The sequence below is a fragment of the Ananas comosus genome, linkage group 9, assembly GCF_001540865.1.
Source record: "Ananas comosus cultivar F153 linkage group 9, ASM154086v1, whole genome shotgun sequence".
Classification (NCBI taxonomy): domain Eukaryota; kingdom Viridiplantae; phylum Streptophyta; class Magnoliopsida; order Poales; family Bromeliaceae; genus Ananas; species Ananas comosus.
Window position 1 is genome coordinate 10,916,011 of NC_033629.1, and position 25,927 is coordinate 10,941,937.

Consider the following 25,927-nt stretch of genomic DNA (forward strand, 5'->3'; position numbering starts at 1 on the left):
AACACTATTAAATTAAATTATAATTATATATACAATTAACTAGAATTTTATTAGGAAACACTATTAAACACTATTAAGGCTTAGTTTGGCATTGAGACCTATCTAACGGTATTAGATAGAATAGAGTTGAGGAAAAAGCATATAGGGATATGCTTCTGCGTTCTCCAGTGGGACCGCAGAAAATATGTTGTAACCGACTCATCGCGATATGCGGAACGCAATATTAGTTACGGAAACAAATAGGGTATTTTTCCAACGTATTTTCTCACCGCACGTAACGCAATTTCCTCAAAATCCCAAACGAAGCCTAAATCAAATTATAATTATATATACAATTAAATTAAATTAAATCAAATTAAATATTTATCATGCATCTTTCTATATATTTGCCATATGTCAAACTCAAATATAGCAATTAGATGGTTAAAAATAAAATTATATTAAACACTATTAAATCAAATTAAAACAAATTATACTAATTAAATATAATTATATATACAACTAAATAGAATATTATTAGAAAATACTATTAAACACTATTAAATCAAATTATAATTATATATATAATTAAATCAAATTAAATCAAATTAAATACTTATCATGCATCTTTTATATGCTTGTCACATATCAAACTCAAATATAGCAATTAGATGATTAAAAATAGAATTTTGTTAGGAAACACTATTAAATCAAGTTAAATCAAATTATATCAATTAAGTATAATTATATATACAACTAACTAGAATTTTATTAGAAACACTATTAAATACTATTAAATCAAATTATAATTATATATACAATTAAATCAAATTAAATCAAATTAAATGTCTATCATGCATCATTTCTAATTATTACCATAAATATTGCAGGCCACTTTTCTACTATCACTACTTCTATAATTTTCACTTCATTTTGATATTATTCAGCACATTTCAGTTAAATATCTATTGAGCAGTTGTTCTTAATTCTTAGATTTTTAATTTTCTATCATAAATAGAATCTTAAAAACTAATTTGTTGCAATAATTATATCCGTTGTTTAATAAAAATCAAATTTTAGATATTTTTCAAGTAGAGCTAGTTATTATTATAAATATTAATTGCATGCTACTTCCCTACTATTACTCATTATGTAATTTTCACTTCGTTTTAATATTATTTAGCACGTTTCAATTAAGTATCTATTGAGCAGTTTTTCTTAATTTTTAGATGTTGATACTTTAAAATAGAATATATTTTTTTATTTTATTACTTAAATATGAAACAAGTACTAACTTTTTTTTTTTAGATGTCTTATTGTTTTCAAGATATGGCACTTGGGTTTGATTTTATAAGTGACATCACTCTTTTTTGAGACAAATGGAAGATCAAAGTCAGAGTGATTTGTCTGTATATTATGCCTGAATTTTACTAATATTATGATATTTATTATTTCACTTATTTAACAATTTATCTATATTGCTATTGGAGCAGATACTTTTCATCTTTATGCAAATTTTTTTTTTCCCTTCGTATTTTCTTGAAGACCAACATCTATATATATTTGAATTTTGAAAATTGGTATGTCTCTCATACATGTGTGCTTATTCTAATTTGTGTCAAACATGGAAGTTTAGTTGATCTCTGTAAGGACTGAGATTTTTGGCAGTGCTACTAAACTCTCTATTGATGATGTTTATGTGTGTAATTTAATTACATAAGCACTCGTCAAGTTTCGGGCGAAAATGAGCTAAAATGGAGAAGATACGCGACTTTCAGTTTTCACTTAAGTGAATAGTAACTCCGATTTTCCGGGGAAGCCACGGAGTAGAGTTGGCTTCTGGTGCGTATCGGACTCCGTTCATATCAGTCCAATAGCTCGTTTCGACCGGTTCAGCTGTTCTGGAACTAGTGGCGCTGATGGATTTTGAGTTTGACGCACGGATTTCGAGAAAATCCAAAAATACATGTTTTATATGTATTTGTGTGTGTGTTTCCTTCTATTGGAAGAAGGTTGGATTTTGTTGTGAATCCGTGGTCGATCGAAATGAATCGAAAGTGTAGCTTTGTTGTCTCCGAGGTGCTGATCGCACTGGTGCAATCCGTTCGCAAATCTGACGGACGGATCTGCGGAGATCGCGCGTTGATCGAGGAGAGGTCGGTGATGGAAAAACGGTAATTTCGCAAAAGTTGCGACATTTTATGTACCGTTTCGCGTGAAATCGCACGTGGAGGGGTTTATGCATGTTTTATTCGTGCGGTGAAGGACTAAGATTAAATGGTTGAGTCTTGGAGGACTTTTCGGCAAGTTTACACTTACATTTATAGGTTGATGTTAGATTTTTTGCTTGGAAACCCTAACCCTAGGTCGTTCCTGCTAGCCCTAGTCCACCAGCCGCCTCAGCCATCTCCTGCCCTCCCCGTGCGCATGCTCCGGCCGCCGGCGAGCTCCTCCGGCCGCCGGAAATCCCTGCATCACCTCTCTTTCTCTCCCTTTTGGCCAACCCCTTCACCGCATTGTGGTTTGCGGACCCTGGTAGCCACCTAGCTCGAGCACTGTTGTCCCCTGGCCGTGGCCCAGCCTTCGGCGACTCCCCTCGTCGCCGCCGTCGTCCCCGCGCGCCGCCGTCGTTGCCTGGGCGCTCTGCAGCCGAGCTGGACCAACTCGGGCCGAGCCCAGGCTGGTTTCCACCACGCGCCCTACCGCCACCAGGGACCACATCGGCAACCTCCCTCTTGACCACTGGCACCCCCGCGCCCGGCCTGAATGGCCGCCGTCGCCGCCGCACGCCCTGGGCGCCGCCGCTGTGACCCTCTGCCAAGCTGAGCTCGGGTGGCCGCGCTTGAGCTGCGGGCCACCGCCGCCGTCGCTCGCCTCCTTCCTCCTTCCCCTCCACCTTCAGGCGACCCCTTCTTGCCGTCTCCGACGTCCCCGCGGGTCCCCGGCCGCCTTGGTGGCCGTTCTGTCCGGCTGAACCCGAGCCGAGCGCGCAGGGGGCTCGGGTTTCTCATGAGCAGTCGCCGTCGCCTCCCAACGCCGGCCGGAGTGAGCACCGCCTCCGCCTGTCCGGCCGCACCCGCCCACCGCCGTAGATCCTGCCGCCAGAAGCTCCCTGTTGGCTGGACCAAGCCCTGGCTCTCCTCGGGTTGTGCGGCTAGGGCATCAATGCCCGCCGCCTCCGCCGCCTCCCGTGGTCGACCGATGCGCGCCCGGACCTCCCCACACTGGCAGCACCCTCCTCTTGCCGGATATCCCGCCGTCCGGCTGCCGCCGGCCGCCCCGTGCCCCACCTTGCTCCGGTAAGTTTGTTGTTGGCTTCCTGCACCTTGTCTTGGGGTTCCGATCACTGATTGGTCGGTTCTCATACTTTGTTTCGGTGACCTGATTGTCGGTTCTCGTACTTCGTTTCAGTGACCTAGTTGATCGGTGCTTTTATCTTATATCTGTTGACCTGGTTGGTCAGTTCTTGTACTCCATCGTCGATGACCTTTGAGGTCGGTGTACCCTGAGGGGTAGGATTGTCGGCTGGTGCTGACGGTAGTTCTGGACTATACAGAATACACTCCTGTGACCTATCGGTCGGTTCCTGCGTTCGTACTTTTAGTGGACATCGAGCAGTATCTACATACTATATTTATTTACTCTGCCTGGTTGTTCTATGTGTAGTATCCTGTATAGGGGTAGAGTAGATGGCATTCGTATATACTATACTTGTGACCTGGTTGGTCGGTTCTCCTATTTGCATCGGTGACCTGTTTGGTCGTTCGTTACTTTCCGTACATTGACCTATCTCGGTCGGTTCACGTTGTTACTTCATGACCTACACGGTCGGTATGCCCAGAGGGGCAGTGATTGTCGGCTGATTGCCGACGGTTGGCTATTGATCATATCCGCATTGATCGCCACAGCTCGAGTGCATTTCACGTACACCAGCGGGTTGATCCCCCGCAGGAGGGTGTTCTTTTCCGGAAAAGTGGTCGTACATCCGATCCGTGAGCCCAGCGGTGTTCTCTTGTGCTAGGGTTACATGCCAGGTGTGAGCAGATAGTGGCTTTTGCCTGAGGTCCTTAGACCGACACGGCGGTTTAGATTGGGTACGTTTGGACTTCTCGTCCGGTTGACGCATATAGTTATAGTAGCGGTTGTTGCATATATACTTCTATTTCTTTCTCTACAGTTGTCTTGCTACTATAGTTTTGATATCCTTGTATGCTTGCAGTTGTACATTACAGTAGCGGTAGTTGTGCTTTCATATATATATCTCATTCGTTCATTATCGTTGCTACTGTATTTTACTTACCCATACTGTTGTTTATCTCTTCCTGATCCGGTGAGTACTCCTCGCCTTCTTCGGCTTGCGGTACCCACTGGGAGGGGAGACATGTTTACATGTTCTCACCTCCCCCACTATTTTTCAGGTAGTACAGGCGTTGAGTTTTGGGACGAGATGTGAGGTACGTTCGTAGCGGTCGATAGAGCTTCCGACACAGGTTATCAGTTTAGTTTTATCCCTACTATTCTGTTGTTATAGCTTAGTCAGTTTATATGGTTCAGTATTTTTATTACATTGGAATATGTGGACTTTCATGAATGTAATAAAAGGATTTCTGGATTTGGTAAAATAAAAAATTTTCTACCCCTCGTGGTAGCTTTTATAAAAGATAAAAGTTTTCGCGTATGGAACAGTTTTCAAAAGATTTTTCGTGGACTTTTGTTTAAACATCGAATGTAAAACTACGGTGTGAATGGTGAATGTATGAAGGTATAGCTATCTGTTTATTCATTTAGTTGCATGTGGTTGTATACTGTTTGTACTTTTGTACTTGTGCGACGCCGTGCAAATACAGGGGAGACTCTGTCCGTGTGAACAGTGGATTTCCTGTATTTGTGGCGGATCTGGCATACTCTGGGGTCAGGTTTTCAAAAATTTAAACGCTTTTCCGCTGTGTTTCAAACTAAAAGGGGACCCTGGGGCGTGACAATCTCATTATATGCTGAAATATTAATGTTATTTGTAATTTTTTATATCAATTTGAGTTCTCATTTTGTTTTACACATTAATATGTAAATGTAAATTATTTTGCACACCAATTCATAGATAATAGAGTATAGTTGAATTTTGCTCTTTACCTGAGTATTTATTTTGGTCCATAATTTTGTTTCTCTAACTTTTGTACTTTAATATGTATTATAATTAAGATTGATAGTATATTTATTTATTTATTTAAAAATATAATATTAATTAAAATATTTTTTTTTATCATCACATAATAATTTTTATTATTTTATATTATTATATTAGTCGTGAATCACATGGCTCAAATTCTAGTTGCAATAAAAAACAATTGTTATATATATTTTTTGGAAACATCACACTTGTTGGAGGGCGAATATATAAAATAAACTACAACAAATATATTTAACACTGGAATACCAAACTTTATTAATATAACTAAACTTCAGTACACTATTACTGAATAATACAATTTGATCCACACTTCACAACATTTCACAAAAAGACATGACCCTAAACCAAAAGACGCAACCCTTACAAAAGGACACACCCTTTCATAAGAAACACAACTCTTCAAATAAAAAATAAACAAATAAAACAAGCTTATAACTAACATTCCCCCTTAAGCTTGTTTATGCAAAACTGTCGACATCTTCTTCGATCGGGTCTTCATAATCTTGGAGTCTTTCCTGTAAGACTATCTTGTCTGAAATCAAACTCCTAATTTTAGAGGCCTGCTCATTGATTACGTTCTCCAGGGATTTATTCTCCAAATTCACCGCCATATTTTTTTTTTCCAAATTTTTTGCAAGTTTCTCTAAATACAAATTTCTTTGATCAAGAGATACCATACCTGTGGTACTCATAAAAGCAAAGTGAGCCACATCTTGTTCCGCATCCTTCTTTGATCTTTTTACATCGCCCATACAAGTGGAATTTCCGAATTCGACAAACGAATAAAATTCTGGAATGTGAATAGGTCGTTCTTGATAAGTGCGATATTGTGGCAGTGGCATCTTCATTTTCTGACAGTATTCTTGAAGTAGATTTTTGTAGGACACTCTTACTATCACTTTATTCTCCATGTTTTTTGCCTTTTCTATTATCAAGTTTCAATTTTGACTTGAGAGCCTGCTCAGTCGACTCTTCTTCAGACATCTTTTGTAGTCTTTGCTCATGCACTTGGGGCGATCCTGTCAATTGGTCGATAGAAAGAGTACTGATATCTTTTGACTCTTCTATAGCGACAACAATATGCTCAAACTTTGATGTGAGGGAACGAAGAACCTTTTCTACAACTCGTTCATCATTTAGTTCTTCTCCATTTCGCTTCATTTGGTTGGCAATTACCAAAATGCGAGAAACATAATCCGCGACACTTTCGGACTCCTTCATTCGGATTGCTTCGAATTCCGCTCGAAGTTTTTGTAGACGAATCTGCTTTACTTTGTCATCTCCTGTAAAGACGGTGGCAAGAATATCCCATGCTGCTTTGCTCGAAGTTGCTTCGGCAATTTTCTCAAACGTCGACTCGTCTACTGCTTGGTAAAGATAGAAGAGCGCCTTCTTANTACAACTAAATAGAATTTTATTAGGAAATACTATTAAACACTATTAAATCAAATTATAATTATATATATAATTAAATCAAATTAAATCAAATTAAATATTTATCATGCATTTTTCTATATGCTTGTCACATGTCAAACTCAAATATAGCAATTAGATGATTAAAAATAGAATTTTGTTAGGAAACACTATTAAATCAAGTTAAACCAAATTATATCAATTAAGTATAATTATATATACAATTAAGTCAAATTAAATATTTATCATGCATTTTTCTATATGCTTGTCACATGTCAAACTCAAATATAGCAATTAGATGATTAAAAATAGAATTTTGTTAGGAAACACTATTAAATCAAGTTAAACCAAATTATATCAATTAAGTATAATTATATATACAATTAAGTCAAATTAAATATTTATCATGCATTTTTCTATATGCTTGTCACATGTCAAACTCAAATATAGCAATTAGATGATTAAAAATAGAATTTTGTTAGGAAACACTATTAAATCAAGTTAAACCAAATTATATCAATTAAGTATAATTATATATACAATTAAATCAAATTAAATCAAATTAAATATTTATCATGCATTTTTCTATATGCTTGTCACATGTCAAACTCAAATATAGCAATTAGATGATTAAAAATAGAATTTTGTTAGGAAACACTATTAAATCAAGTTAAACCAAATTATATCAATTAAGTATAATTATATATACAACTAACTAGAATTTCATTAGTAACACTATTAAATACTATTAAATCAAATTATAATTATATATACAATTAAATCAAATTAAATCAAATTAAATGTCTATCATGCATCATTTCTAATTACTACCATAAATATTGCATGCCACTTTTCTACTATCACTACTTCTGTAATTTTCACTTCATTTTGATATTATTCGGCACATTTCAGTTAAATATCTATTGAGCAGTTGTTCTTAATTCTTAGATTTTTAATTTTCTATCATAAATAGAATCTTAAAAACTAATTTGTTGCAATAATTATATCCGTTGTTTTATAAAAATCAAATTTTAGATATTCTTCAAGTAGAGCTAATTATTATTATAAATATTGCATGCTAGTTCCCTACTAATACTCGTTATGTAATTTTCACTTCGTTTTAATATTATTCAGCACGTTTCAATTAAGTATCTATTGAGCAGTTTTTCTTAATTTTTAGATGTTGATACTTTAAAACAGAATATATTTTTTTATTTTATTACTTAAATATGAAACAAGTACTAACTTTTTTTTTCTTGATGTCTTATTATTCTCAAGATATGGCACTTGGGTTTGATTTTATAAGTGACATCACTCTTTTTTGAGACAAATGGAAGATCAAAATCAGAGTGATTTGTCTGTGTACTATGCCTGAATTTTACTAATATTATGATATTTATTATTTCACTTATTTAACAATTTATCTATATTGCTATTGGAGCAGATACTTTCCATCTTCATGCAAATTTTTTTTTTTCCCTTCATATTTTCTTGAAGACCAACATCTATATATATTTGAATTTTGAAAGTTGGTATGTCTCTCATATATGTGTGCTTACTCTAATTTGTGTAAAACATGGAAGTTTAGTTGATCTTATTATATGCTGAAATATTAATGTTATTTGTAATTTTTTATATCAATTTGAGTTCTCATTTTGTTTTGCACATCAATATATAAATGTAAATTATTTTGCACACCAATTCATAGATAATAGAGTATAGTTGAATTTTGCTCTTTACCTGAGTATTTATTTTGATTCATAATTTTGTTTCTCTAACTTTTGTACTTTATATGTACTATAATTAAGATTGATAGTATATTTATTTTTTTGTTTAAAAAATATAATATTAATTAAAATATTTTTTTTTATCATCACATAATAATTTTTATTATTTTATATTATTATATTAGCCATGAATCACACGGGTTAAATACTAGTTGCAATCAAAAACAATTGTTATATATATTTTGGAAACATCACACTGAGGTGTTCGTGTGATTATATGTATGTTTTTGAAATCTTATATTCAATTCTTTCCTTGAACGTGCATTGCGCCAGCCCATGTTTCCTTATTTTTGTAGCAGCACTAATCACACATATTAATTTTTGTCCAGATTCATCCATGTAAACCCAAAAAAAAAAATCCAATAGATATATACATATATAATATACTTCTTTTCTTTTTCATCATTATACATGTAGCAATATATATAACATAACATTCATACATTATGGATCCCATGCTCTTTACTACTGTTTCTCATTTGAAACGACGATGTACCAAAACGCCTCCTCATTCTTTTCCCTCTCCTTCATCGTAATATTGTTGTCCATTTTTTCTCCAGTATTGTGTATTCGTAATATTGGCTCGAATGATTCCGAACCACTGCAAACTTACATTGTCCGTGTGCAACCTCCTATAGAGATCGCCGATGCTAGCTCCAACGAGCTTGAGAGTTGGTACAAGTCATTCTTATCCGAGTCTGTTTCAGACACCGGCGAGCCGCGGTTGCTTCACTCCTACAGCGAAGTCTTCAGCGGCTTCGCCGCGAAGCTCACACAATTCGAACTTAATTCGATGCAAAAGAGAGAAGGGTTCGTGCGCGCTTTTCCGGAGCGGAAGCTCTACCTTCAGACGACCCATACGCCGGAGTTTCTGGGCCTCCGAACTGAGAGTAATGGACTTTGGAACGCCTCGGCGTTCGGCCGTGGCGTTATCGTCGGCCTACTCGACACCGGCATCGCTGCCGGCCACCCTTCCTTCTCCGACGCCGGCATGCCGCTGCCCCCAGCCAGGTGGAAGGGCTCGTGCGCCCTTGAGGCCGGCTGCAACAACAAGCTCATCGGCGCGCGCGCATTCGTGCCGGGCGATGAGTCCCCTCTCGACGACAACGGGCACGGGACCCACACGGCGAGCACGGCCGCCGGCAACTTCGTGCCCGGCGCGCAGGCGTATGGGCAGGCCGGAGGCACGGCTGCTGGGATGGCGCCGCGCGCGCACCTGGCCGTGTACAAGGTGTGCAGCGCCTCAGGCTGCACGGACTCGGACGTGCTCGCCGGCCTGGACGCCGCCGTGAAGGATGGGGTCGACGTAATCTCCATCTCTTTGGGCGGCGGATCCGTTCCTTTTGACGAGGATGCGATCGCCATCGGCGCGTTCGCCGCTTTCGAGAAGGGCATAGTCGTCAGCTGCGCAGCAGGTACTAATATGAATAACTGATGTAATTTATTTATTTTTTTTCACTCTCCGAGTGTACTCTTACATCCTATTCATCCAACAGGTAACGCCGGTCCCTTCAATACCTCGCTCTCTAACGAGGCGCCGTGGTACATAACAGTGGGTGCGACCTCGGTCGACCGGAGCTTTAGATCGTACGTACAGCTTAACAACGGGAAGGTCTACGAAGGCGAATCTCTAAATCAGTTAACCAAAATTCCCTCGAACCCGGTCGAACTTGCGTACAATTCCAACTGCAGCGATTGCACCTTCTTCAAAAACTTCGACATCCAGGGCAAAATAGTTGTATGCAAGCCCTTCTTTCCACCGGAAAAGATCGCCACAGCCGTTCTGAAAGCCGGAGGCATCGGTGTCATCATCATCAATGTGGAGGAAGAGGGCTACACTATCATCGCGAGCGACTTCCACCTGCTGGCGTCGCAGTTGTCTCCTGCCGACGGGGACGCTGTCATAGCCTACGCGTCGGACGCCAGAAACAACCCGAAAGCGTTGATCACTTTCAACGGCACCGTCCTCGGAACTTCCCCGGCTCCCGTCGTTGCCTTCTTCTCTTCTCGGGGGCCGAACTTCCAGACCCCGTCGATTCTAAAGCCCGACGTGTCGGCTCCGGGGCTTAACATACTAGCCGCGTGGCCGACCCGAGTAGATGGAGGAAACGACGGTGCGAATACTTTCAATATAATCTCTGGCACTTCGATGGCGACGCCGCACATCAGCGGCATCACCGCGCTGATAAAGAGCGTGCATCCTGACTGGTCGGCAGCAGCCGTCAAGTCGGCAATCATCACCACAGCCGATGAGAACGGTCGCGACGGCAAGCCCATCTTAGACGAGCTTCACCAGAAGGCGAGCTTCTTCGCGGTGGGAGCCGGGCACGTGAACCCCTCGAAAGCGGCCGACCCCGGTCTGATCTACGACATCGGTGCCAACGACTACGTCGGTTTCATATGCAGCATTTACGGCGACGCGGGCGCTCGCGTTATCGTCCGCAGCCACAACGTGTCGTGTTCGAAGGTGACCCAAAAGTCGGCGACGGAGCTCAACCTACCGTCGATAGCGGCCTCCCCGGCTTGGCTGGAAACGGTGACGATCACCCGCGCGGTGACGAACGTCGGTGAGCCGCAGTCGACTTACACCGCTCATGTAGATATTCCGGAGGCGGTGAAGATCGAAGTCGCGCCGCCGACTTTGAGTTTCGCGGCGGTCGGCGAGAGGAAGACGTTCCAGGTGAGGGTGAGATGGAGCCTCTTTCCGGCGAAAGGCGTGGTTGAAGGGAATTTGAGGTGGGTTTCTAATGAGCACGTTGTGAGGAGCCCCATAGTGGTAGGAAATTTTAAAGCTAGAAACTAGCTAGGTGATGAAAAATCATTCCTGTTGTTGTATTTCAGGTAATTTCCTGAGGAGTATATAAGGATGTGCTTGCAAGAAGTGAATTTGTTACCCTTCAAAAATTCGAAATTCGGTAAATATTTTTTCTCTAGGTGATTTTTGGGTTTTTGGGTGCTGTTTAGGGACGCAAACGGGGCAGACGGGTTTCCCTATCTTCCGCTATATTTCTTGTCAGAACGAGATGGAATCGGAACGGATTATTTTTTATTTTATTTTTTGCTCTCGCTTACTGTCTCATTTGGGGCGAATCGGGACAGGAGTGAATTTTTGGGAATACGACGGATTGAAAAAAGAAAAAGGTCTCCTCCCCACTGCTTCATTTACTTGGTGGATACGGGACGGATGATTTTTTTTCTATATTTTTGTTTCCACTTATCGCCTCATTCGAAGCAGAGCGGGGCGGTAGCTACACCAACTCGGACCAATTGCATCCCTAGTGCTGTTGGGCTGCATGCTTGTTTTTAATTTGTTTGAATAAAATTTTGTATATTAGAAAGATTAATAAATGGATATTGAATTACTTGTAATTTGTCCGTCTTAGTATATACTTAGCAACAGAAAATTAAAACTTAAAAAATAACTTTTTTAATTTTAAATTTTTTTAAATCAATTATTATTTCCCACTTAGTTGGATGCATTGCAAATTAACAAATTATAATAATCATAATAAAATTTCCAATTCATTAAATTATAAAAAAAGAAAAACATAAATAAAAGCAATTGTAATTTAAATTATTTCAGATACAGTAGGTTACATCAATTTTAATAAAGTTTTGCTTATCCATATTGATATCTTTGAAGTTCGTTCAGTTGATGTCCACATTATTTATTTTAAACGAAGAGCTTAGTGGCATGTCATTGGCTTAACACTAATAATTTTAGAAACTGCAAAACAGAAAATATGCCAAGATTATACTGGAGATTAGGAACGAATAAAGTTTAAAGATTAAAAGAAAAAAAAAACTATGATCAAATGAAATATCATGTAGAAGTTGGGGACCATTAGTGCAGTTAACCAAAATAAATAGAGTAGAATCTAGATTTGAATCTTAATTTCAGACCTGAGCATAATTTTGTCCGGCTCAGATTTCATTCTAAACAATAGCAGATGAAAATAAAATTTAGACTAAAAATATATTTTCAATCGAAGATTCGAGATGGATTCGATGTGTGCGCTAAACTAAGAGCATGTTTTGCTAGGACCTATATTGGTCCCTCATCTTTTCTCATCTGACATATGACTCGAACTTGCAACCACTAACAGAAGAGGGACAGAAAAGGGTGGGATTAGGAACTTGCCACTTGGATCTTTCTCAATACTAAACATGTAGCTGTATAATAAGTCCACTATAATATTTCGGAAACATAAAAAAGTTGATATTTTCCATTTTTTTAACAATTGGATCAACTCTTTGATCATTTATAGTTTTCAAATTAATATTAATGCCCTAGAGGGACCACTAAATCCTACTAAGAAAACCACTATCATTTCAACCCTATAATTCTTAATCTAAAAGCTAAAAAAATCAAAAACATTAAATTCTTTATATTTTTGTAAGTATATAGTAGTTCCACACCTATATATATAGTTATGTAAATATAAATTTACTGATAACATAATTTTTATTCTTTGATATCTTTTCTATCTGCTCTCAAAATAGTTATAGCAGTCATATCCTAAAATCATAAAAACTCAATAATTTTACCCTATTTCTCCAAATAGTTTCTCATTCACAGCACATATATTGTCCTTCTAGAATATAATTAACCCTGCCCGCCCAGGGCCAATTTGAAAATCCAAAACCTCTTCTCCAAGCAAAAAAAAAAAAAACATTCCCACGAACCACAACCCTTCTCAATCTATAAATACTCATAAATTCATGAATCATCTCCATCGCCGAAGAGAGAATTCATGTTAAAAAAGAGAAAAATATAGTCAAAAAATAAAACGGCACCGAGAGATAAAGAAAGTGTAACGTTTTTTGGGTGCACCATCAAGCCTTTTCTCCATGGGGGTTCAAATTGCACTGAACCTGAAGAATGTGGCTTACGAATTCGTCGATGAGGCGGCCGGAGCCCAGAGTGAGCTTCTTGTTCGCTCGAACCCCGTGTATAAGTTGATCCCGGTGCTCATTCACAACTACAGGCCGATCTGCGAGTCGATTATGATCGTCGAGTACATCAATGAGGTTTGGGTCACTGGCACAGAGTCGAGCTCGATTCTCCCCTTCGATCCCTATGATTGTGCCTCTGCACGGTTTTGGGCCTCGTACATTGATGACAAGGTAGCGCTTAAGTTTTATTCCAAGCACTGATAACTTAGCTAGTATATTTTATACAATTTTTGTAACTATAAATTAATTAAAGTAACTAATTCGCTTAAATTTAAGTCAAAATACTATTGACGGAATCAAATCAAACAAGCTAAACTATTTGCTAATAACATTAAAAATTTAAAAGAGTTAGATAATTAATTCGATTTGGTCTATAGTTTATACAAGTTATGCACATTTTTATCTCAATAAAATCCCTTTAATCTTAGGACGAGCCGACTGGTACCATATATTAATTTTTTTTTTTTACTTTCTTATTAATTATCCACATATGAAACTATTCATATGCAAAATTTTTTTTTTGATAGATAGGTAGCACGCTATTCACTTCGTTTATTTCATTTAGAAATAAACTTAGCTGGAAATGTGAATCAACTAGGATTTGAACTTGGGACCTCAAGTATCAACCATCAAGTCCTTTCACTCCAACAAAATTAGGTTATGGGACACTTTTATATGAGCGTTCCATTTATGCTAAATTTTTTTAAAAAAATCTACTAAGTTTTAAATATAAAGCGGAATCCAACCAAAAATAAAAATTTCTCTACTCAACCAACCATACCAAACCCACTCGGCCCGATTACAAAATAAATAAATAAATAAATAAAATAAAAATAATCACCATCTTCTCTTCTCCTCTTCCGCTGCCGTAACCGACGAGATAGGCTTTCAACAAATGGAGTTCGGCCGCGAGGATTTCGCAGGGACCGTAGAGAGCTACGATCGCTACGTATTTCTCCACCACAAGTTGCTGGAGGAGGGGTGCCAAATATTAAGATGGCCCTACCTATAGCGATGCAACATATAGCAACAATTTTAAAAATGCCGGTAATTTAGCCAGCGGTATTTTTTTTTTTTATCCGTACCGATATTTAAGAGTATCGTTATATACCTTTTTTATTATAATATTTGCCACTTGCTCTAGGGACGATCGGCTCACATGCAAATTTTTAACAAATGAAACGTGATTTTATTTTTATTTTTATTTATTTTTATTTATTTTTATTATTTTTTTATAACAGTTGCCTCCTGTGCTTCGGATCATTGTGGGACACAAACCAAGAGACCAAGAAGCAGTAGGACAGATAATATCCATCCTTCAGCTTCTCCAAGAAGCACTTAAGAACAAGGGGGAAGCACTTTTCCGGAGGGGACGACAAAATTGGCTACCTCGACGTTGCATCAGAGAGTTAATTTCCTGGGGCGATAAGGCGTATTTGGTTCGGTGTAAAACAAATTGTAGAATTATTTTCGATATAAAAAATATTTTTTTATTTGTTTAGTTTGATATAAAAATATTTTTTTAGAAAAGTATTTTTATTGATTGAAAAAAAATTTCACCGTATCAAAAAAAACATAATTTTTTTTCCTTCTAACTAAATAAATATTGATAAAAAGTTGTTTTTTTCTATAAATCAAAGACTATAAGATATAATTATTTTTTTTTTTGATTTTACGTTGAGCCAAACGGACCACCCTAAACAGCAAATGCAGCCAAAAATATAAGCAGGTCTCAAAAATAAAAATTGCAATTAAGAAAATTCTATATATACCATACGCGAAAGTTGTTAAAAATAGTTACGTAATGTTATCTTTTCTTTTTTTTTTTTCCTAATAAAGCACTAAGATAATATTTTGAGTTGAGCCAATAAATTAGAAAGTTTTGATCTATTTATGCGCATAATCTAGGGGTCCTTTAAGAAATATCCAAAGTATTAATAATTTCTTAATTAGGGACAATATATAAAAGTTCAGCTAATGCCTAATAAGCATCTAAGTTCAACTATGCATGAAGGCGGTATAACTGCTAGTCACAAAAAAATAAATTAATGAAAAAACTTACTATTTTAAGGGCATGTTTGGTTCATGATTGGAATAGAAATGAGAAATAAAATTAGATTGCTTTGGAATGGAAAATGAAATGACAAATCATACAAAAATATTTGGTTTATTATTGGAATGAAAATCGGAATGAAAATTTAAAATTTTTGAGAGAAGATTTTGATTAAGAGAGAGGAAATGATGAAGGAAGAGGAGTTAGGTGTTGATGAAAGAGGATTTTGAATAGTTTACTTAAAAATGAGCCAATCCGGAATTCAATGCCGGATTGGATCATAAATGGATTTGGCCATTCCCATTCCGGAGTGGAATGGGAATCGGAATCCGATTCCTATAAAACAAACGGTAATTATCAGAATCAATAAATTTCATTCCGATTCCATAGTCTAAAATAGGTGAACCAAACATGCCCTAAGTTCAAATTCTCTCTTAAACAGTGTAGATTTTTTAAAACTACTCTAACAAACCATGCATTATCTATTTACTATATACTAAAATAGAACTGACACGTGACTTTCTATATGCTTGTCACGTGTCAAACTGAAATATATAATAGCAATTTAGTAAATAGATTAGGAAACACTATTAAATCAAATTAAATCACTATTAAACACTATTAAAATAATTATATATACAATTAACTATAATTTTATTAGGAAACACTATTAAACACTATTAAATTAAATTTGGCTATCAATTAGATGGTTAAAAATAGAATTTTATTAGGAAACGCTATTAAATCAAATTATACCAATTAAGTATAATTATATATACAATTAAATAGAATTTTATTAGGAAACACTATTAAACACTATCCACATGTCAAACTCAAATATAGCAATTTAGTAAATAGATTAAGAAACACTATTAAATCAAATTAAATCACTATTAAACACTATTATTATAATTATATATACAATTAACTAGAATTTTATTAGGAAACACTATTAAACACTATTAAATCAAATTATAATTATATATAGAACTAACTAGAATTTTATTAGGAAACACTATTAAACACAATTAAATCAAATTATAATTATATATATAATTAATTAATCAAATTACATGTTTATCATGCATCTTTTTATATGCTTGCCACATGTCAAACTCAAATATAGCAATTTAGTAAATAGATTAAGAAACACTATTAAATCAAATTAAATCACTATTAAACACTATTATTATAATTATATATACAATTAACTAGAATTTTATTAGGAAACACTATTAAACACTATTAAATCAAATTATAATTATATATATACAATTAAATCAAATTAAATCAAATTAAATATTTATCATGTATCTTTCTATATANTGATTGGAGGCGAGGAGGGCGGGGTGTGCGCATGCGAGAGCGAGGGCGAAGGCGAGGGCGAGGGTGTGAGGGGCAGAGGAGGGGGGGCCGTTTCCGCCTCCGCCTCCGCGGACTTCTTCTGCGAGAAAAAAAAAAAGAACGCGGCAAAAAAAAAGGATAGAGAAAAAAAAAGTATAAGAGTATTTTAATCAGTTTGTTGAAAATTTGGACCGAATCTGTAAAATCGAAAAAGACCGTCCAATTTTACAAAAGCTCAAAACTTGTAGATTTTTTATGCAAATTGGCCAAAATTTTGTCCAGATTCATCCATGTAAAGCAAAAAAAAAATTCACTATGTATATACATATATAATATACTTCCTTTCCTTTTTAAGCATTATTATGCATACTAGCTATGGGCCCGTGCGACACCGCGGGGAAATAATATTTTAATTATTTTTTAGAATATTTATTTTTTTAAATACGTATAATTTTATGAAGATATAAAAATATATAATAATATATGTAATAGAAAATACATTCCCACAAATCAGATATAATATTTCACACTAATTTTATACGAAATACATTCATTTCAAAAATTTTATAATATTATATAATATTAAAGTTAAATAAAGTATTACCTAACTAAAATAGTAAGAGAACATAAAATAGCGCACTATCAAAAAATAAAAGATTCACAACAATTGTCTATTTATAAAAAATAAATCAACCAGATATATATCTATTTTTTTATATTGTATTTATAAAATTTTATTATAAAAGTAAAATTTCAGTAATTTTTATATTTAGACTTTTTATATATTATAGGGTGCAGTTATTAGGTTAAACTCTAATTTTATCATATAAATTATTAAAAAATAGTTTTTTTGTTTATGTACGAATTTTTAGACGCGACGTAAACAAAAAGAAAAGAAAAGAAAAGGTAATGGGAGAGAGGGGGGAGCGGAGAAAGTGGGTGGGCCCCACCAATGCTCCAAAAAAAGGAGAGCTCAAAACTAAACTTTATTTATGTTAAAGCTAAAGTCAAATGGAAGAATATGTAAGAATGTTTATACACCGAACGTGTAATTTTTTTTACACAGTATTTATGAAGTTTTATTATAGCGGTACAAATCTATTAATTTTTGTATCTATATTTTTTATATATTATAGATCGTACTTATCAGATGAAATTTTAATTTTGTTATATTAATTATTAAAAAATAGGCTTTTTTTTCTCTCTCTCACTCTCTTTCTCACACACCCTACACCCTTTTTTTTAAATTTTTTCTCTCAATACCTTTTCTTTTTTGTTTTTTTCTACATCAAGTGTAAAATTTTATCATATGCACCAACCCTATTTTTTAATAGTCGATATAACAAAATTAAAATTTCATACGGTATAAAAAAAGTTGTACACCAAGTATATAAGATATGCTCATATATAATCTATAATTTGATTTCTTCTTTGTTTTGTCTATACCAAGTATAAAATTTTAGCACATGAATCAACCCTATTTTTTACATTTAGGGGCCGTTTGATTGTATGTAGTTGCAACTACACTGCAGTTGTAACTACATATATATGCAAATTTGGTGTTTGGTTTGATATATTTAACTCCAACTGCTGCAGTAGGAACTGCAGGAGGAGGCTCAACTGCAGCAGTTCGAACTACGCCCAAATTGGATGCAGTTTCAACTGCAGCAGTTGGAGAGAGTAATTTTAAATAAAAGACATGCTTACATCATTAATAATTTTTAAACCAAAATTATTTTTCTTCTTTACATTGAAAGTAATCTCACCATCATATATATAAAATGATAAAATTTTAAAAATTATCTCTTAGCTGCATGCAACCAAACAAATTATCTAACTTGCAGCGCTTTCTACTACATTCAACCAATCAGAATTCTTATAGTTGTAACTGCTGTATTTCTAACTGCATGCATCTCTAACTACACTGTATTTATAATTAGATCTAACCAAACAGCCCTTTAGTATAGGAAAAAATAAAAAAGAAATGGTGCTAAGAGAAAAATAAAATAGAATAAGAGATGTCGAGTGTGTGAGAGAGAGAGAGAGTGAGAGAGAGAGCGAAAAAAAAAAAAAAGTGGCCCCACCTCTTTGCTTGAGGAGACTATTAAAAAATAAGGTTAGTCCATGTGCTAAAATTTTAAGGAGACTGTGAGATCCCTGGTGTTTGACTGTAGAGGTTTGTCGACAGCTCTGGAGAGTGTCGGGACAAGCCCGAGTCGCGTTGGCGTCAAATAGACGTAAAACGGACTCCGTCGGACGCGAGAGCAGCCTTCAGCGAAGAAATCTGCGAAATAGCAGATTTTTCTGCTTGTTGTACCGGTACAGCCATCATGGCGTACCGGTACACTATACTGATGCCGCGTAATCTGCTCTCGGGTTGCTTCCTGTACCGGTACGCAATCCCGTGTACCGGTACACCAGGGTAGGTGAGAGGGTGTTTTGGTCTTTTCTCTCCCTCGTTTGTATCGATTCCTTCTCTCTCTCTCTATATCAGTTGGTAACCGAGCAGAGGAAGAGAGAGAAGGCTTTTGTGCTTTCTTCTTTCTCTCTTTCTCTAAGCTTGGTGGAGGTGGAGCACGGTTGAGCCGGGGATTCGCCGACGTCGCGCCGCGAGCCGTTCGAGCGAGCGTTTGTTGCCGGGGCATTGCGAAGAGGCCGGGCGAGGGTGCGTCTTCGCCGTCCTGGACATCGCGCCGAGGATTGTCGCTGTTGAGGTGAGCATTTTGGTCGCAATTGCTCCGAGTACTTCGGGTATCGTTGATTTGAGCTTAAGTGCTGTTTTCGCAGAATCTACCGTCGACTGTTAGTATTTCGGCTCGTTCTCCGCGTAGGAGCGTCGGATCGCGACGAAACTTGGTTCATTGGATTCTAGACTGCGAGAGGATTCCACGGAGCCCTCACTTGCAATTTTTGGACGAGGTTAGCTTGGTCGAAACTTGGTCTCTTTCAGCTGCTGTGAACTTAGGCTGATTTGTGATGTTTTGGTCGTTTTAGCTCGGCGACCGGTCTAGGTGGTCCCTGAGGAATCCAGCAGCATCGCGGGTGGCCGAGGCTGAGTTCGCTGCCAGGAAATTGCACTTGAGGTGGGTTACATCGGTTTTATCTCCTAAGTTCATAATCGTCAACATGTATAGATCTTGAGTTTGATAATTTATTCTAGCTCGAATTCATGGATTATATGATAGAATGCAAATCTGAATTTGGAGTATGTGGTAATAAATTAAGTAGATTATATATGTTGGACTTGGAAACTGAATTAGGAGAAAACCTGCGATTTGGACCTGTCACCAGTTTTAACTACCTGATTTAGCTCTAGGAGCCGTTAGAAAATTGTACTGTCGCAGTTTCTTCGAGACGAGTACTCCAGGTAGTTTAGAATGTATTTACACTCGTGCTGGTTCGCCGAGTGGATTTTTACAGGGTCGTTCAGGTCGTTTCGGACTGTTGGGTGCCGTCAGAGTTGACGGTGGACCCGTATCGCCTTTTTGGCGTCAGATTGTGCCGAGGGCACGTTACCTGTTGGTTGTTAGACCAGTTTGAGTCGATTACTTGACTTTGGCTAGTTGGAGCCTGATTGAGCTCGACAGAGATACGCTGCATACTCGGTTGGGTAGCGCCCACGAGTGCCACTCCGGAGTCAGGCTTGTGCTTTTGCGTTGGTGTCGCTCATGCCAGTTGGACTTGCTCTCCACGGACCAGTTAGAGTGGATAGAGCCCGATAGTCGCAACGGGGCAGGGACGGGTGTATTCACAGTCCCGGGGACGGGTATGCTTACAGTCCCGATTGGATTGGGTCAGATTTGACATTTCCTACAGTTGGTTAGTGTAGAGCATGATAGTGTAGTGGATGATAGCGGTAGAGTATGCTTCCTGCTTTCCTTCTATCCTTGCTCCCTTCTGTAGACTTAGTGGGTGACCGATGTTGTTTTGGGCGGTACCCACTGAGGACTACTTGTTTTTACAGTAGTTCTCACGCCCAGTTGTTACCTATGTTTTTGCAGAGCCACAGGTTCCGGCTGCTGCACCGTCTGCGGACCAGGATCGAGGCAAGGGCGTCGCGAGTTAGAGCCCTACCCGACGTGCTGAGCTAGAGGTGCCCTACTGCAGGTAGATGTTTTGTTTCGAGTTTATGTACATAGTTGACTTAACTCGCCAGTGCGAGTAGCTCTGTATTTTGGATCTGAACTATGTATATGAAACTCTGTTTTATTTAGCTTCAGTTTTCTCTAGCAGCTCTCTACTACTGTTCGTAGTAGTGTTTGATTTACAGGTACAGCTATCGCTTCGTATACAGGGAAAATTTCTTTGTATACGGCGGATTTGTCGGCGTGCCCGGGGAACGTGTAATCCGGGGCGTGACAGATTAAGTTGGTATCAGAGCTTTGCTGTAGGTCGTTGGGACCTAGGAAACCTAAGTTTGGCAAACCTTAGGGAAGCAAGACGTGAGAGGCGTAATTTTATTGCGAAAGTCAATGATTATTTGTTTTAACTCCTCTTAGAGTAGAGTGAGTGACTGAAGGAGTTTCTGTTTTGGCCTGAGAAATTATGTTGGCTGCAGACGACATAATTTTGGAGGAAAACAGGGACCGCCTTCTAGACTTTCGTTGATTGGGTCGAGAGTGTTGCGTTGTATCTGACCCCGATTTGTTCCTTTCAGCTATGTATCGTCGCCGAGGTCGACCGTCGTTGCGGGAGCGTGCCCAGTTGGCGCGGGATCATGCTGGACCTTCTGAGAGATCTGAGCAGATGGAGCAGAGTACTCGGCAGGAGCAGGGTGACAGACTGGGGGCGAGTGTACCCCCTGTTGTGGAGCCGAGTGCGCGACCAGAGACTAGCGCACCCCCTGATCTGAGTGCACAGTTAGCTGCCCTGACCGAGGTGACGAGACAGCAGGGGGAGCTATTGCAGAGGTTGTGTGAGAGGATAGCTCAGCCACCGAGTTCTGTACCGAGGGCACCAGAGTCGCCAGTTCCACCCCCGACTACTCCAGTGACAGCACCAGCTGCAGCAGTTCCTCCATCGGCAGCAGTTCCAGTAGCGCCAGTTGCGCCTGCTAGGGGGCCAGTACCGTTGACTGAGGCCGAGCAGGAGCGGTGGACGGAGAGGTTAGCTCGTTTTCGCCGATTTGATCCACCGATCTTCGATGGCAGAGGCACTGAGGCCTGGATTGTTGAGGGATGGGTCAGTGCGATGGAGAAGTTATTCGAGGATCTGTTCGTTCCAGAGGGGGAGCAGGTACCCCTGGGAGTACACTGTCTAGCAGGTGATGCTCATGACTGGTGGCGGAGGACGAGGCGAGACCAGGGGCTAGTGGCGGCGCAGCTGAGTTGGGACGAGTTCTGTGGAATGCTGTTTGGGATGTTCTTTCCCAACAGTGTGAAGCAGAAGCTCGAGGAGGATTTGAGGAGGCTTCAGCAGGGAGATCGCCCAGTGCAGGAGTACGTTCGGGAGTTTACTCGACTCCTGAACTGTGTACCATTTGTGGCCAGAGACGAGGCGCACCGAGTATACATGTTCGAGCAGGGGCTGAGACCGGACATCTTCAGGTTAGTGCGGGCGCAGAGGTCGAGGACCCTGGATGCGTCCATAGAGCAGGCCCTATGGGTGGAGAGAGGTGAGGTGTCGCTGCAGGAGAGGACTCAGGCCGTGGGGCAGGGTCAGGACAGGAAGCGCCCCTTTCCAGATGACGGAGGGCAGTCGAGCAGCAGACGTCCGCCGAGACCTCCACGATCACGTTCTCAGGGTCGTGGGTCTTCGGGGCGTCAGCGTTCCAGGGGATCCCGTCAGCAGGGGCAGACTCAGAGGACGCCACAGTGTGTGATCTGCGGGGGACCACACTGGCCTCGGCAGTGCGAGCAGAGAGAGGGCAGGTGCTACGGATGTGGTCAGCCGGGACACATGAGGGCAGCTTGTCCCCGAGCAGCATCTCCAGCACCGTCATCAGCTTCGGCACCACCAGCACCACAGCAGTCTTACGGAGCAGCACCGAGCTACCGCCAGGAGGACAGATCGTCTGTGCCGCGGTCGAGTGAGCGGCGACAGCAGGCTCCGAGTGGCAGGGTCTATGCAGCTCAGGTGGAGGACTCTTCAGCAGCCGACCGAGTGGTGGCAGGTATCACTTTGATTTCTGGCATTAGAGTTCGCACTCTTTTTGATACCGGTGCATCGCATTCCTTTGTTAGCCGAGCATTTGCATTGTTGCATGGTCTAGAGTTAGGAGCGTTGTCTCAGGCACGAGAGGTGCAGATCCCCGACCATGTCTTGCAGGTTACAGAGTGTTGTTGGTCCTGTCCGGTGCAGTTAGACTCTTGGATCATGCCCGCAGACCTGTTGGTGTTAGGGCAGCTGCAGGACTTCGACGTAGTGCTCGGTATGGATTGGCTGGCGCGGTACTATGCTACGATCGACTGTGGAGCGAGGACGGTGACGTTCCGCGAGCCAGGCCAGGAGGAGTTTACTTTCAGAGGCTGCAGGAGCACGCTGTTTGCCACCTGGATATCTTCGGCGAGGGCTCGACAGATGCTGAGCAGTGGGTGTATCGCTTTCCTAGCGACAGTTGTGGAGGTACCTACGGCGGCGCCGAGACTCGAGGACATCCCAGTAGTCCGCGAGTTTTCGGATGTGTTTCCCCCTGAGTTGACGACATTGCCGCCGGAGAGGGAGATTGAGTTTGTGATTGATGTAGTTCCTGGAACTGCACCAATCTCAAAGGTACCTTACAGGATGGCACCGGCAGAGCTGAGAGAGCTAAAGGCGCAACTTCAGGATCTGATGGATAGAGGGTTTGTGAGACCCAGTGTGTCGCCTTGGGGAGCGCCGGTGTTATTTGTAAAGAAGAAGGATGGTTCGCTCAGGTTATGTGTGGATTACCGGGAGCTGAATAAAGTGACCATCAAGAACAAGTATCCTCTGCCGCGCATTGATGATCTATTCGATCAGCTGCAAGGATCTTGTGTCTTTTCGAAGATTGATCTCCAGTCAGGTTACCACCAGCTGAGGGTGAGGGCCGAGGATGTTCCCAAGACGGCTTTTCGGACTCGGTACGGGCATTATGAGTTCACGGTGATGCCTTTTGGATTGACGAATGCCCCTGCCGCATTCATGGATTTGATGAACAGAGTGTTCAAGCCGTTCTTGGATAGGTTTGTGGTAGTCTTCATCGACGATATCCTGATTTACTCCCGGAGTGATGCTGAGCATGAGGAGCACTTGAGGATTGTGCTACAGCTTCTGCGCGAGAAGAAGTTGTATGCCAAGTTAAAGAAGTGCGAGTTCTGGCTACGGGAGGTTGCTTTCTTGGGCCACGTGATTTCAGCTGAGGGCGTAGCAGTGGACCCGAAGAAGATTGAGGCGATTCGAGATTGGCCTAGACCGACGACGGTTACTGAGGTGCGGAGTTTCCTTGGACTGGCAGGATATTACCGTCGGTTTGTGGAAGGCTTTGCGAAGCTTTCCACACCCCTCACGCGCTTGACGCGGAAGGGGATTCGTTTTGTCTGGAGCGACGACTGTCAGAGGAGCTTTGACGAGTTGAGATTGAGGTTGATGTCGGCTCCTATCCTTGCCCTTCCTGTTATGGGCGAAGGATTTGTGATCTACAGTGATGCATCGCACAGTGGACTTGGTTGCGTGCTGATGCAGCATGGTAGGGTGATTGCTTATGCTTCACGGCAGTTAAAGGATTATGAGAAGAATTACCCTACGCATGACTTGGAGCTTGCCGCGGTGGTTTTTGCTTTGAAGCTCTGGCGGCATTACTTGTACGGCGAGCACTGCGAGATTTTTACTGATCATAAAAGTCTCAAGTATCTGTTCACCCAAAAGGAGTTGAATTTGAGACAGCGCCGGTGGTTGGAGTTGCTGAAGGATTATGACATCAGTATCCAGTATCATCCCGGCAAGGCGAATGTGGTGGCAGATGCGTTGAGCAGGAAGGCAGTGCAGAGCTTGAGTATGTTGATCACTCGGCAGAGACCGTTACTCGAGGAGCTGAGACGGCTGGGACTCGAGGTAGTGTCCCCTGGATTTACTGCGAGATTGATGTCTATGATCTTGCAGCCCACTCTGTTAGATAGGATTCGAGAGAAACAGAGTGGGGATCCACACTTGTCGAGGATTCGAGAGCAGCTTGAGAGGGGACAGGCCGAGGGCTTTGTTGTGGACAGTTCGGGAGTACTGCGGTACAGGGACCGACTGTGTGTACCTATGGATTCAGAGATCCGAGAGGACATCTTGAGAGAGGCTCACTGTTCACCTTATACGGTTCACCCCGGTGGAACCAAAATGTATAAGGATTTAAAGGCTCAGTTTTGGTGGAATGGAATGAAGAGGGACATTGGTAGATTTGTGGCTCAGTGTCTGACTTGTCAACAGGTAAAGGCCGAGCATCAGGTACCTGCTGGCAAGCTTCAGAGTCTACCAGTGCCCGAGTGGAAATGGGAGCAGATCACGATGGACTTTGTCGTCGGATTGCCGAGAGCACAGGGTGGTTTTGATGCGATTTGGGTGATAGTGGACAGACTGACCAAGTCTGCTCACTTCTTACCAGTGCAGACCACTTGGTCCAGAGAGAGACTCGCTCAGTTGTACTTGGATGAGATAGTGAGGTTGCATGGCGTGCCCACTTCGATAGTATCCGACCGGGACCCGAGGTTCGTATCGCACTTCTGGAGGAGTCTTCAGACGGCCTTGGGCACTCAGTTGCAGTTCAGCACAGCATTTCACCCACAGACAGATGGTCAGTCAGAGCGGACCATTCAGACTCTAGAGGACATGCTGAGGGCATGTGTCTTGGACTTTGGAGGAGGGTGGTATCGGCATTTGAGACTGGTTGAGTTTGCGTACAACAACAGCTATCAAGCGAGCATCCAGATGGCTCCGTTTGAGGCGTTGTATGGACGCAGATGTCGATCCCCTTTGTTTTGGAGTGATGTGGGTGAGAGGAGGACGCTTGGGCCTGAGATTCTGATTGAGGCTGAGGAAAAGGTAAAAGAGGCGCGACGGCACATATTAGCAGCCCAGAGTCGACAGAGGAGCTATGCTGATACCCGGAGACGAGACTTGGAGTTCCAGGTGGGAGATCATGTTTTTCTTAAAGTCTCGCCGTCCAGAGGGATTCGCCGATTTGGTGTACGTGGAAAGCTCAGTCCACGTTTTGTAGGCCCTTTCGAGGTATTGGAGCGAGTCGGGCCAGTTGCTTACAGGATT

The 25,927-nt window shown here is 40.5% G+C and overlaps 3 protein-coding genes across 3 annotated transcripts; 2 read left to right on the forward strand and 1 right to left on the reverse strand.

The window, feature by feature from the left end:
* LOC109714784 (spidroin-1-like) lies at window positions 2,679-3,344 on the reverse strand. Its single transcript, XM_020239494.1, has one exon. The coding sequence runs from the start codon at window positions 3,342-3,344 to the stop codon at window positions 2,679-2,681; it is 666 nt and encodes a 221-aa protein (XP_020095083.1).
* On the forward strand, window positions 9,146-11,170 carry LOC109714785 (subtilisin-like protease SBT1.7). Its single transcript, XM_020239495.1, has 2 exons — window positions 9,146-9,782; window positions 9,864-11,170. The coding sequence occupies exons 1-2, from the start codon at window positions 9,161-9,163 to the stop codon at window positions 11,168-11,170; spliced, it is 1,929 nt and encodes a 642-aa protein (XP_020095084.1). The 5' UTR covers window positions 9,146-9,160.
* On the forward strand, window positions 13,219-13,524 carry LOC109714786 (glutathione S-transferase U17-like). Its single transcript, XM_020239496.1, has one exon. The coding sequence runs from the start codon at window positions 13,219-13,221 to the stop codon at window positions 13,522-13,524; it is 306 nt and encodes a 101-aa protein (XP_020095085.1).

Excerpts from the sequence above, each read along its gene's own strand:
- LOC109714784 (XM_020239494.1), bottom strand. The coding sequence starts at position 3,344 with ATGAGAACCGACCAATCAGTGATCGGAACCCCAAGACAAGGTGCAGGA.
- LOC109714785 (XM_020239495.1), top strand. The coding sequence starts at position 9,161 with ATGCAAAAGAGAGAAGGGTTCGTGCGCGCTTTTCCGGAGCGGAAGCTC. Across the intron at positions 9,783-9,863 it reads AGTCGTCAGCTGCGCAGCAG|GTAACGCCGGTCCCTTCAAT; the intron begins GTACTAATATGA and ends TTCATCCAACAG.
- LOC109714786 (XM_020239496.1), top strand. The coding sequence starts at position 13,219 with ATGGGGGTTCAAATTGCACTGAACCTGAAGAATGTGGCTTACGAATTC.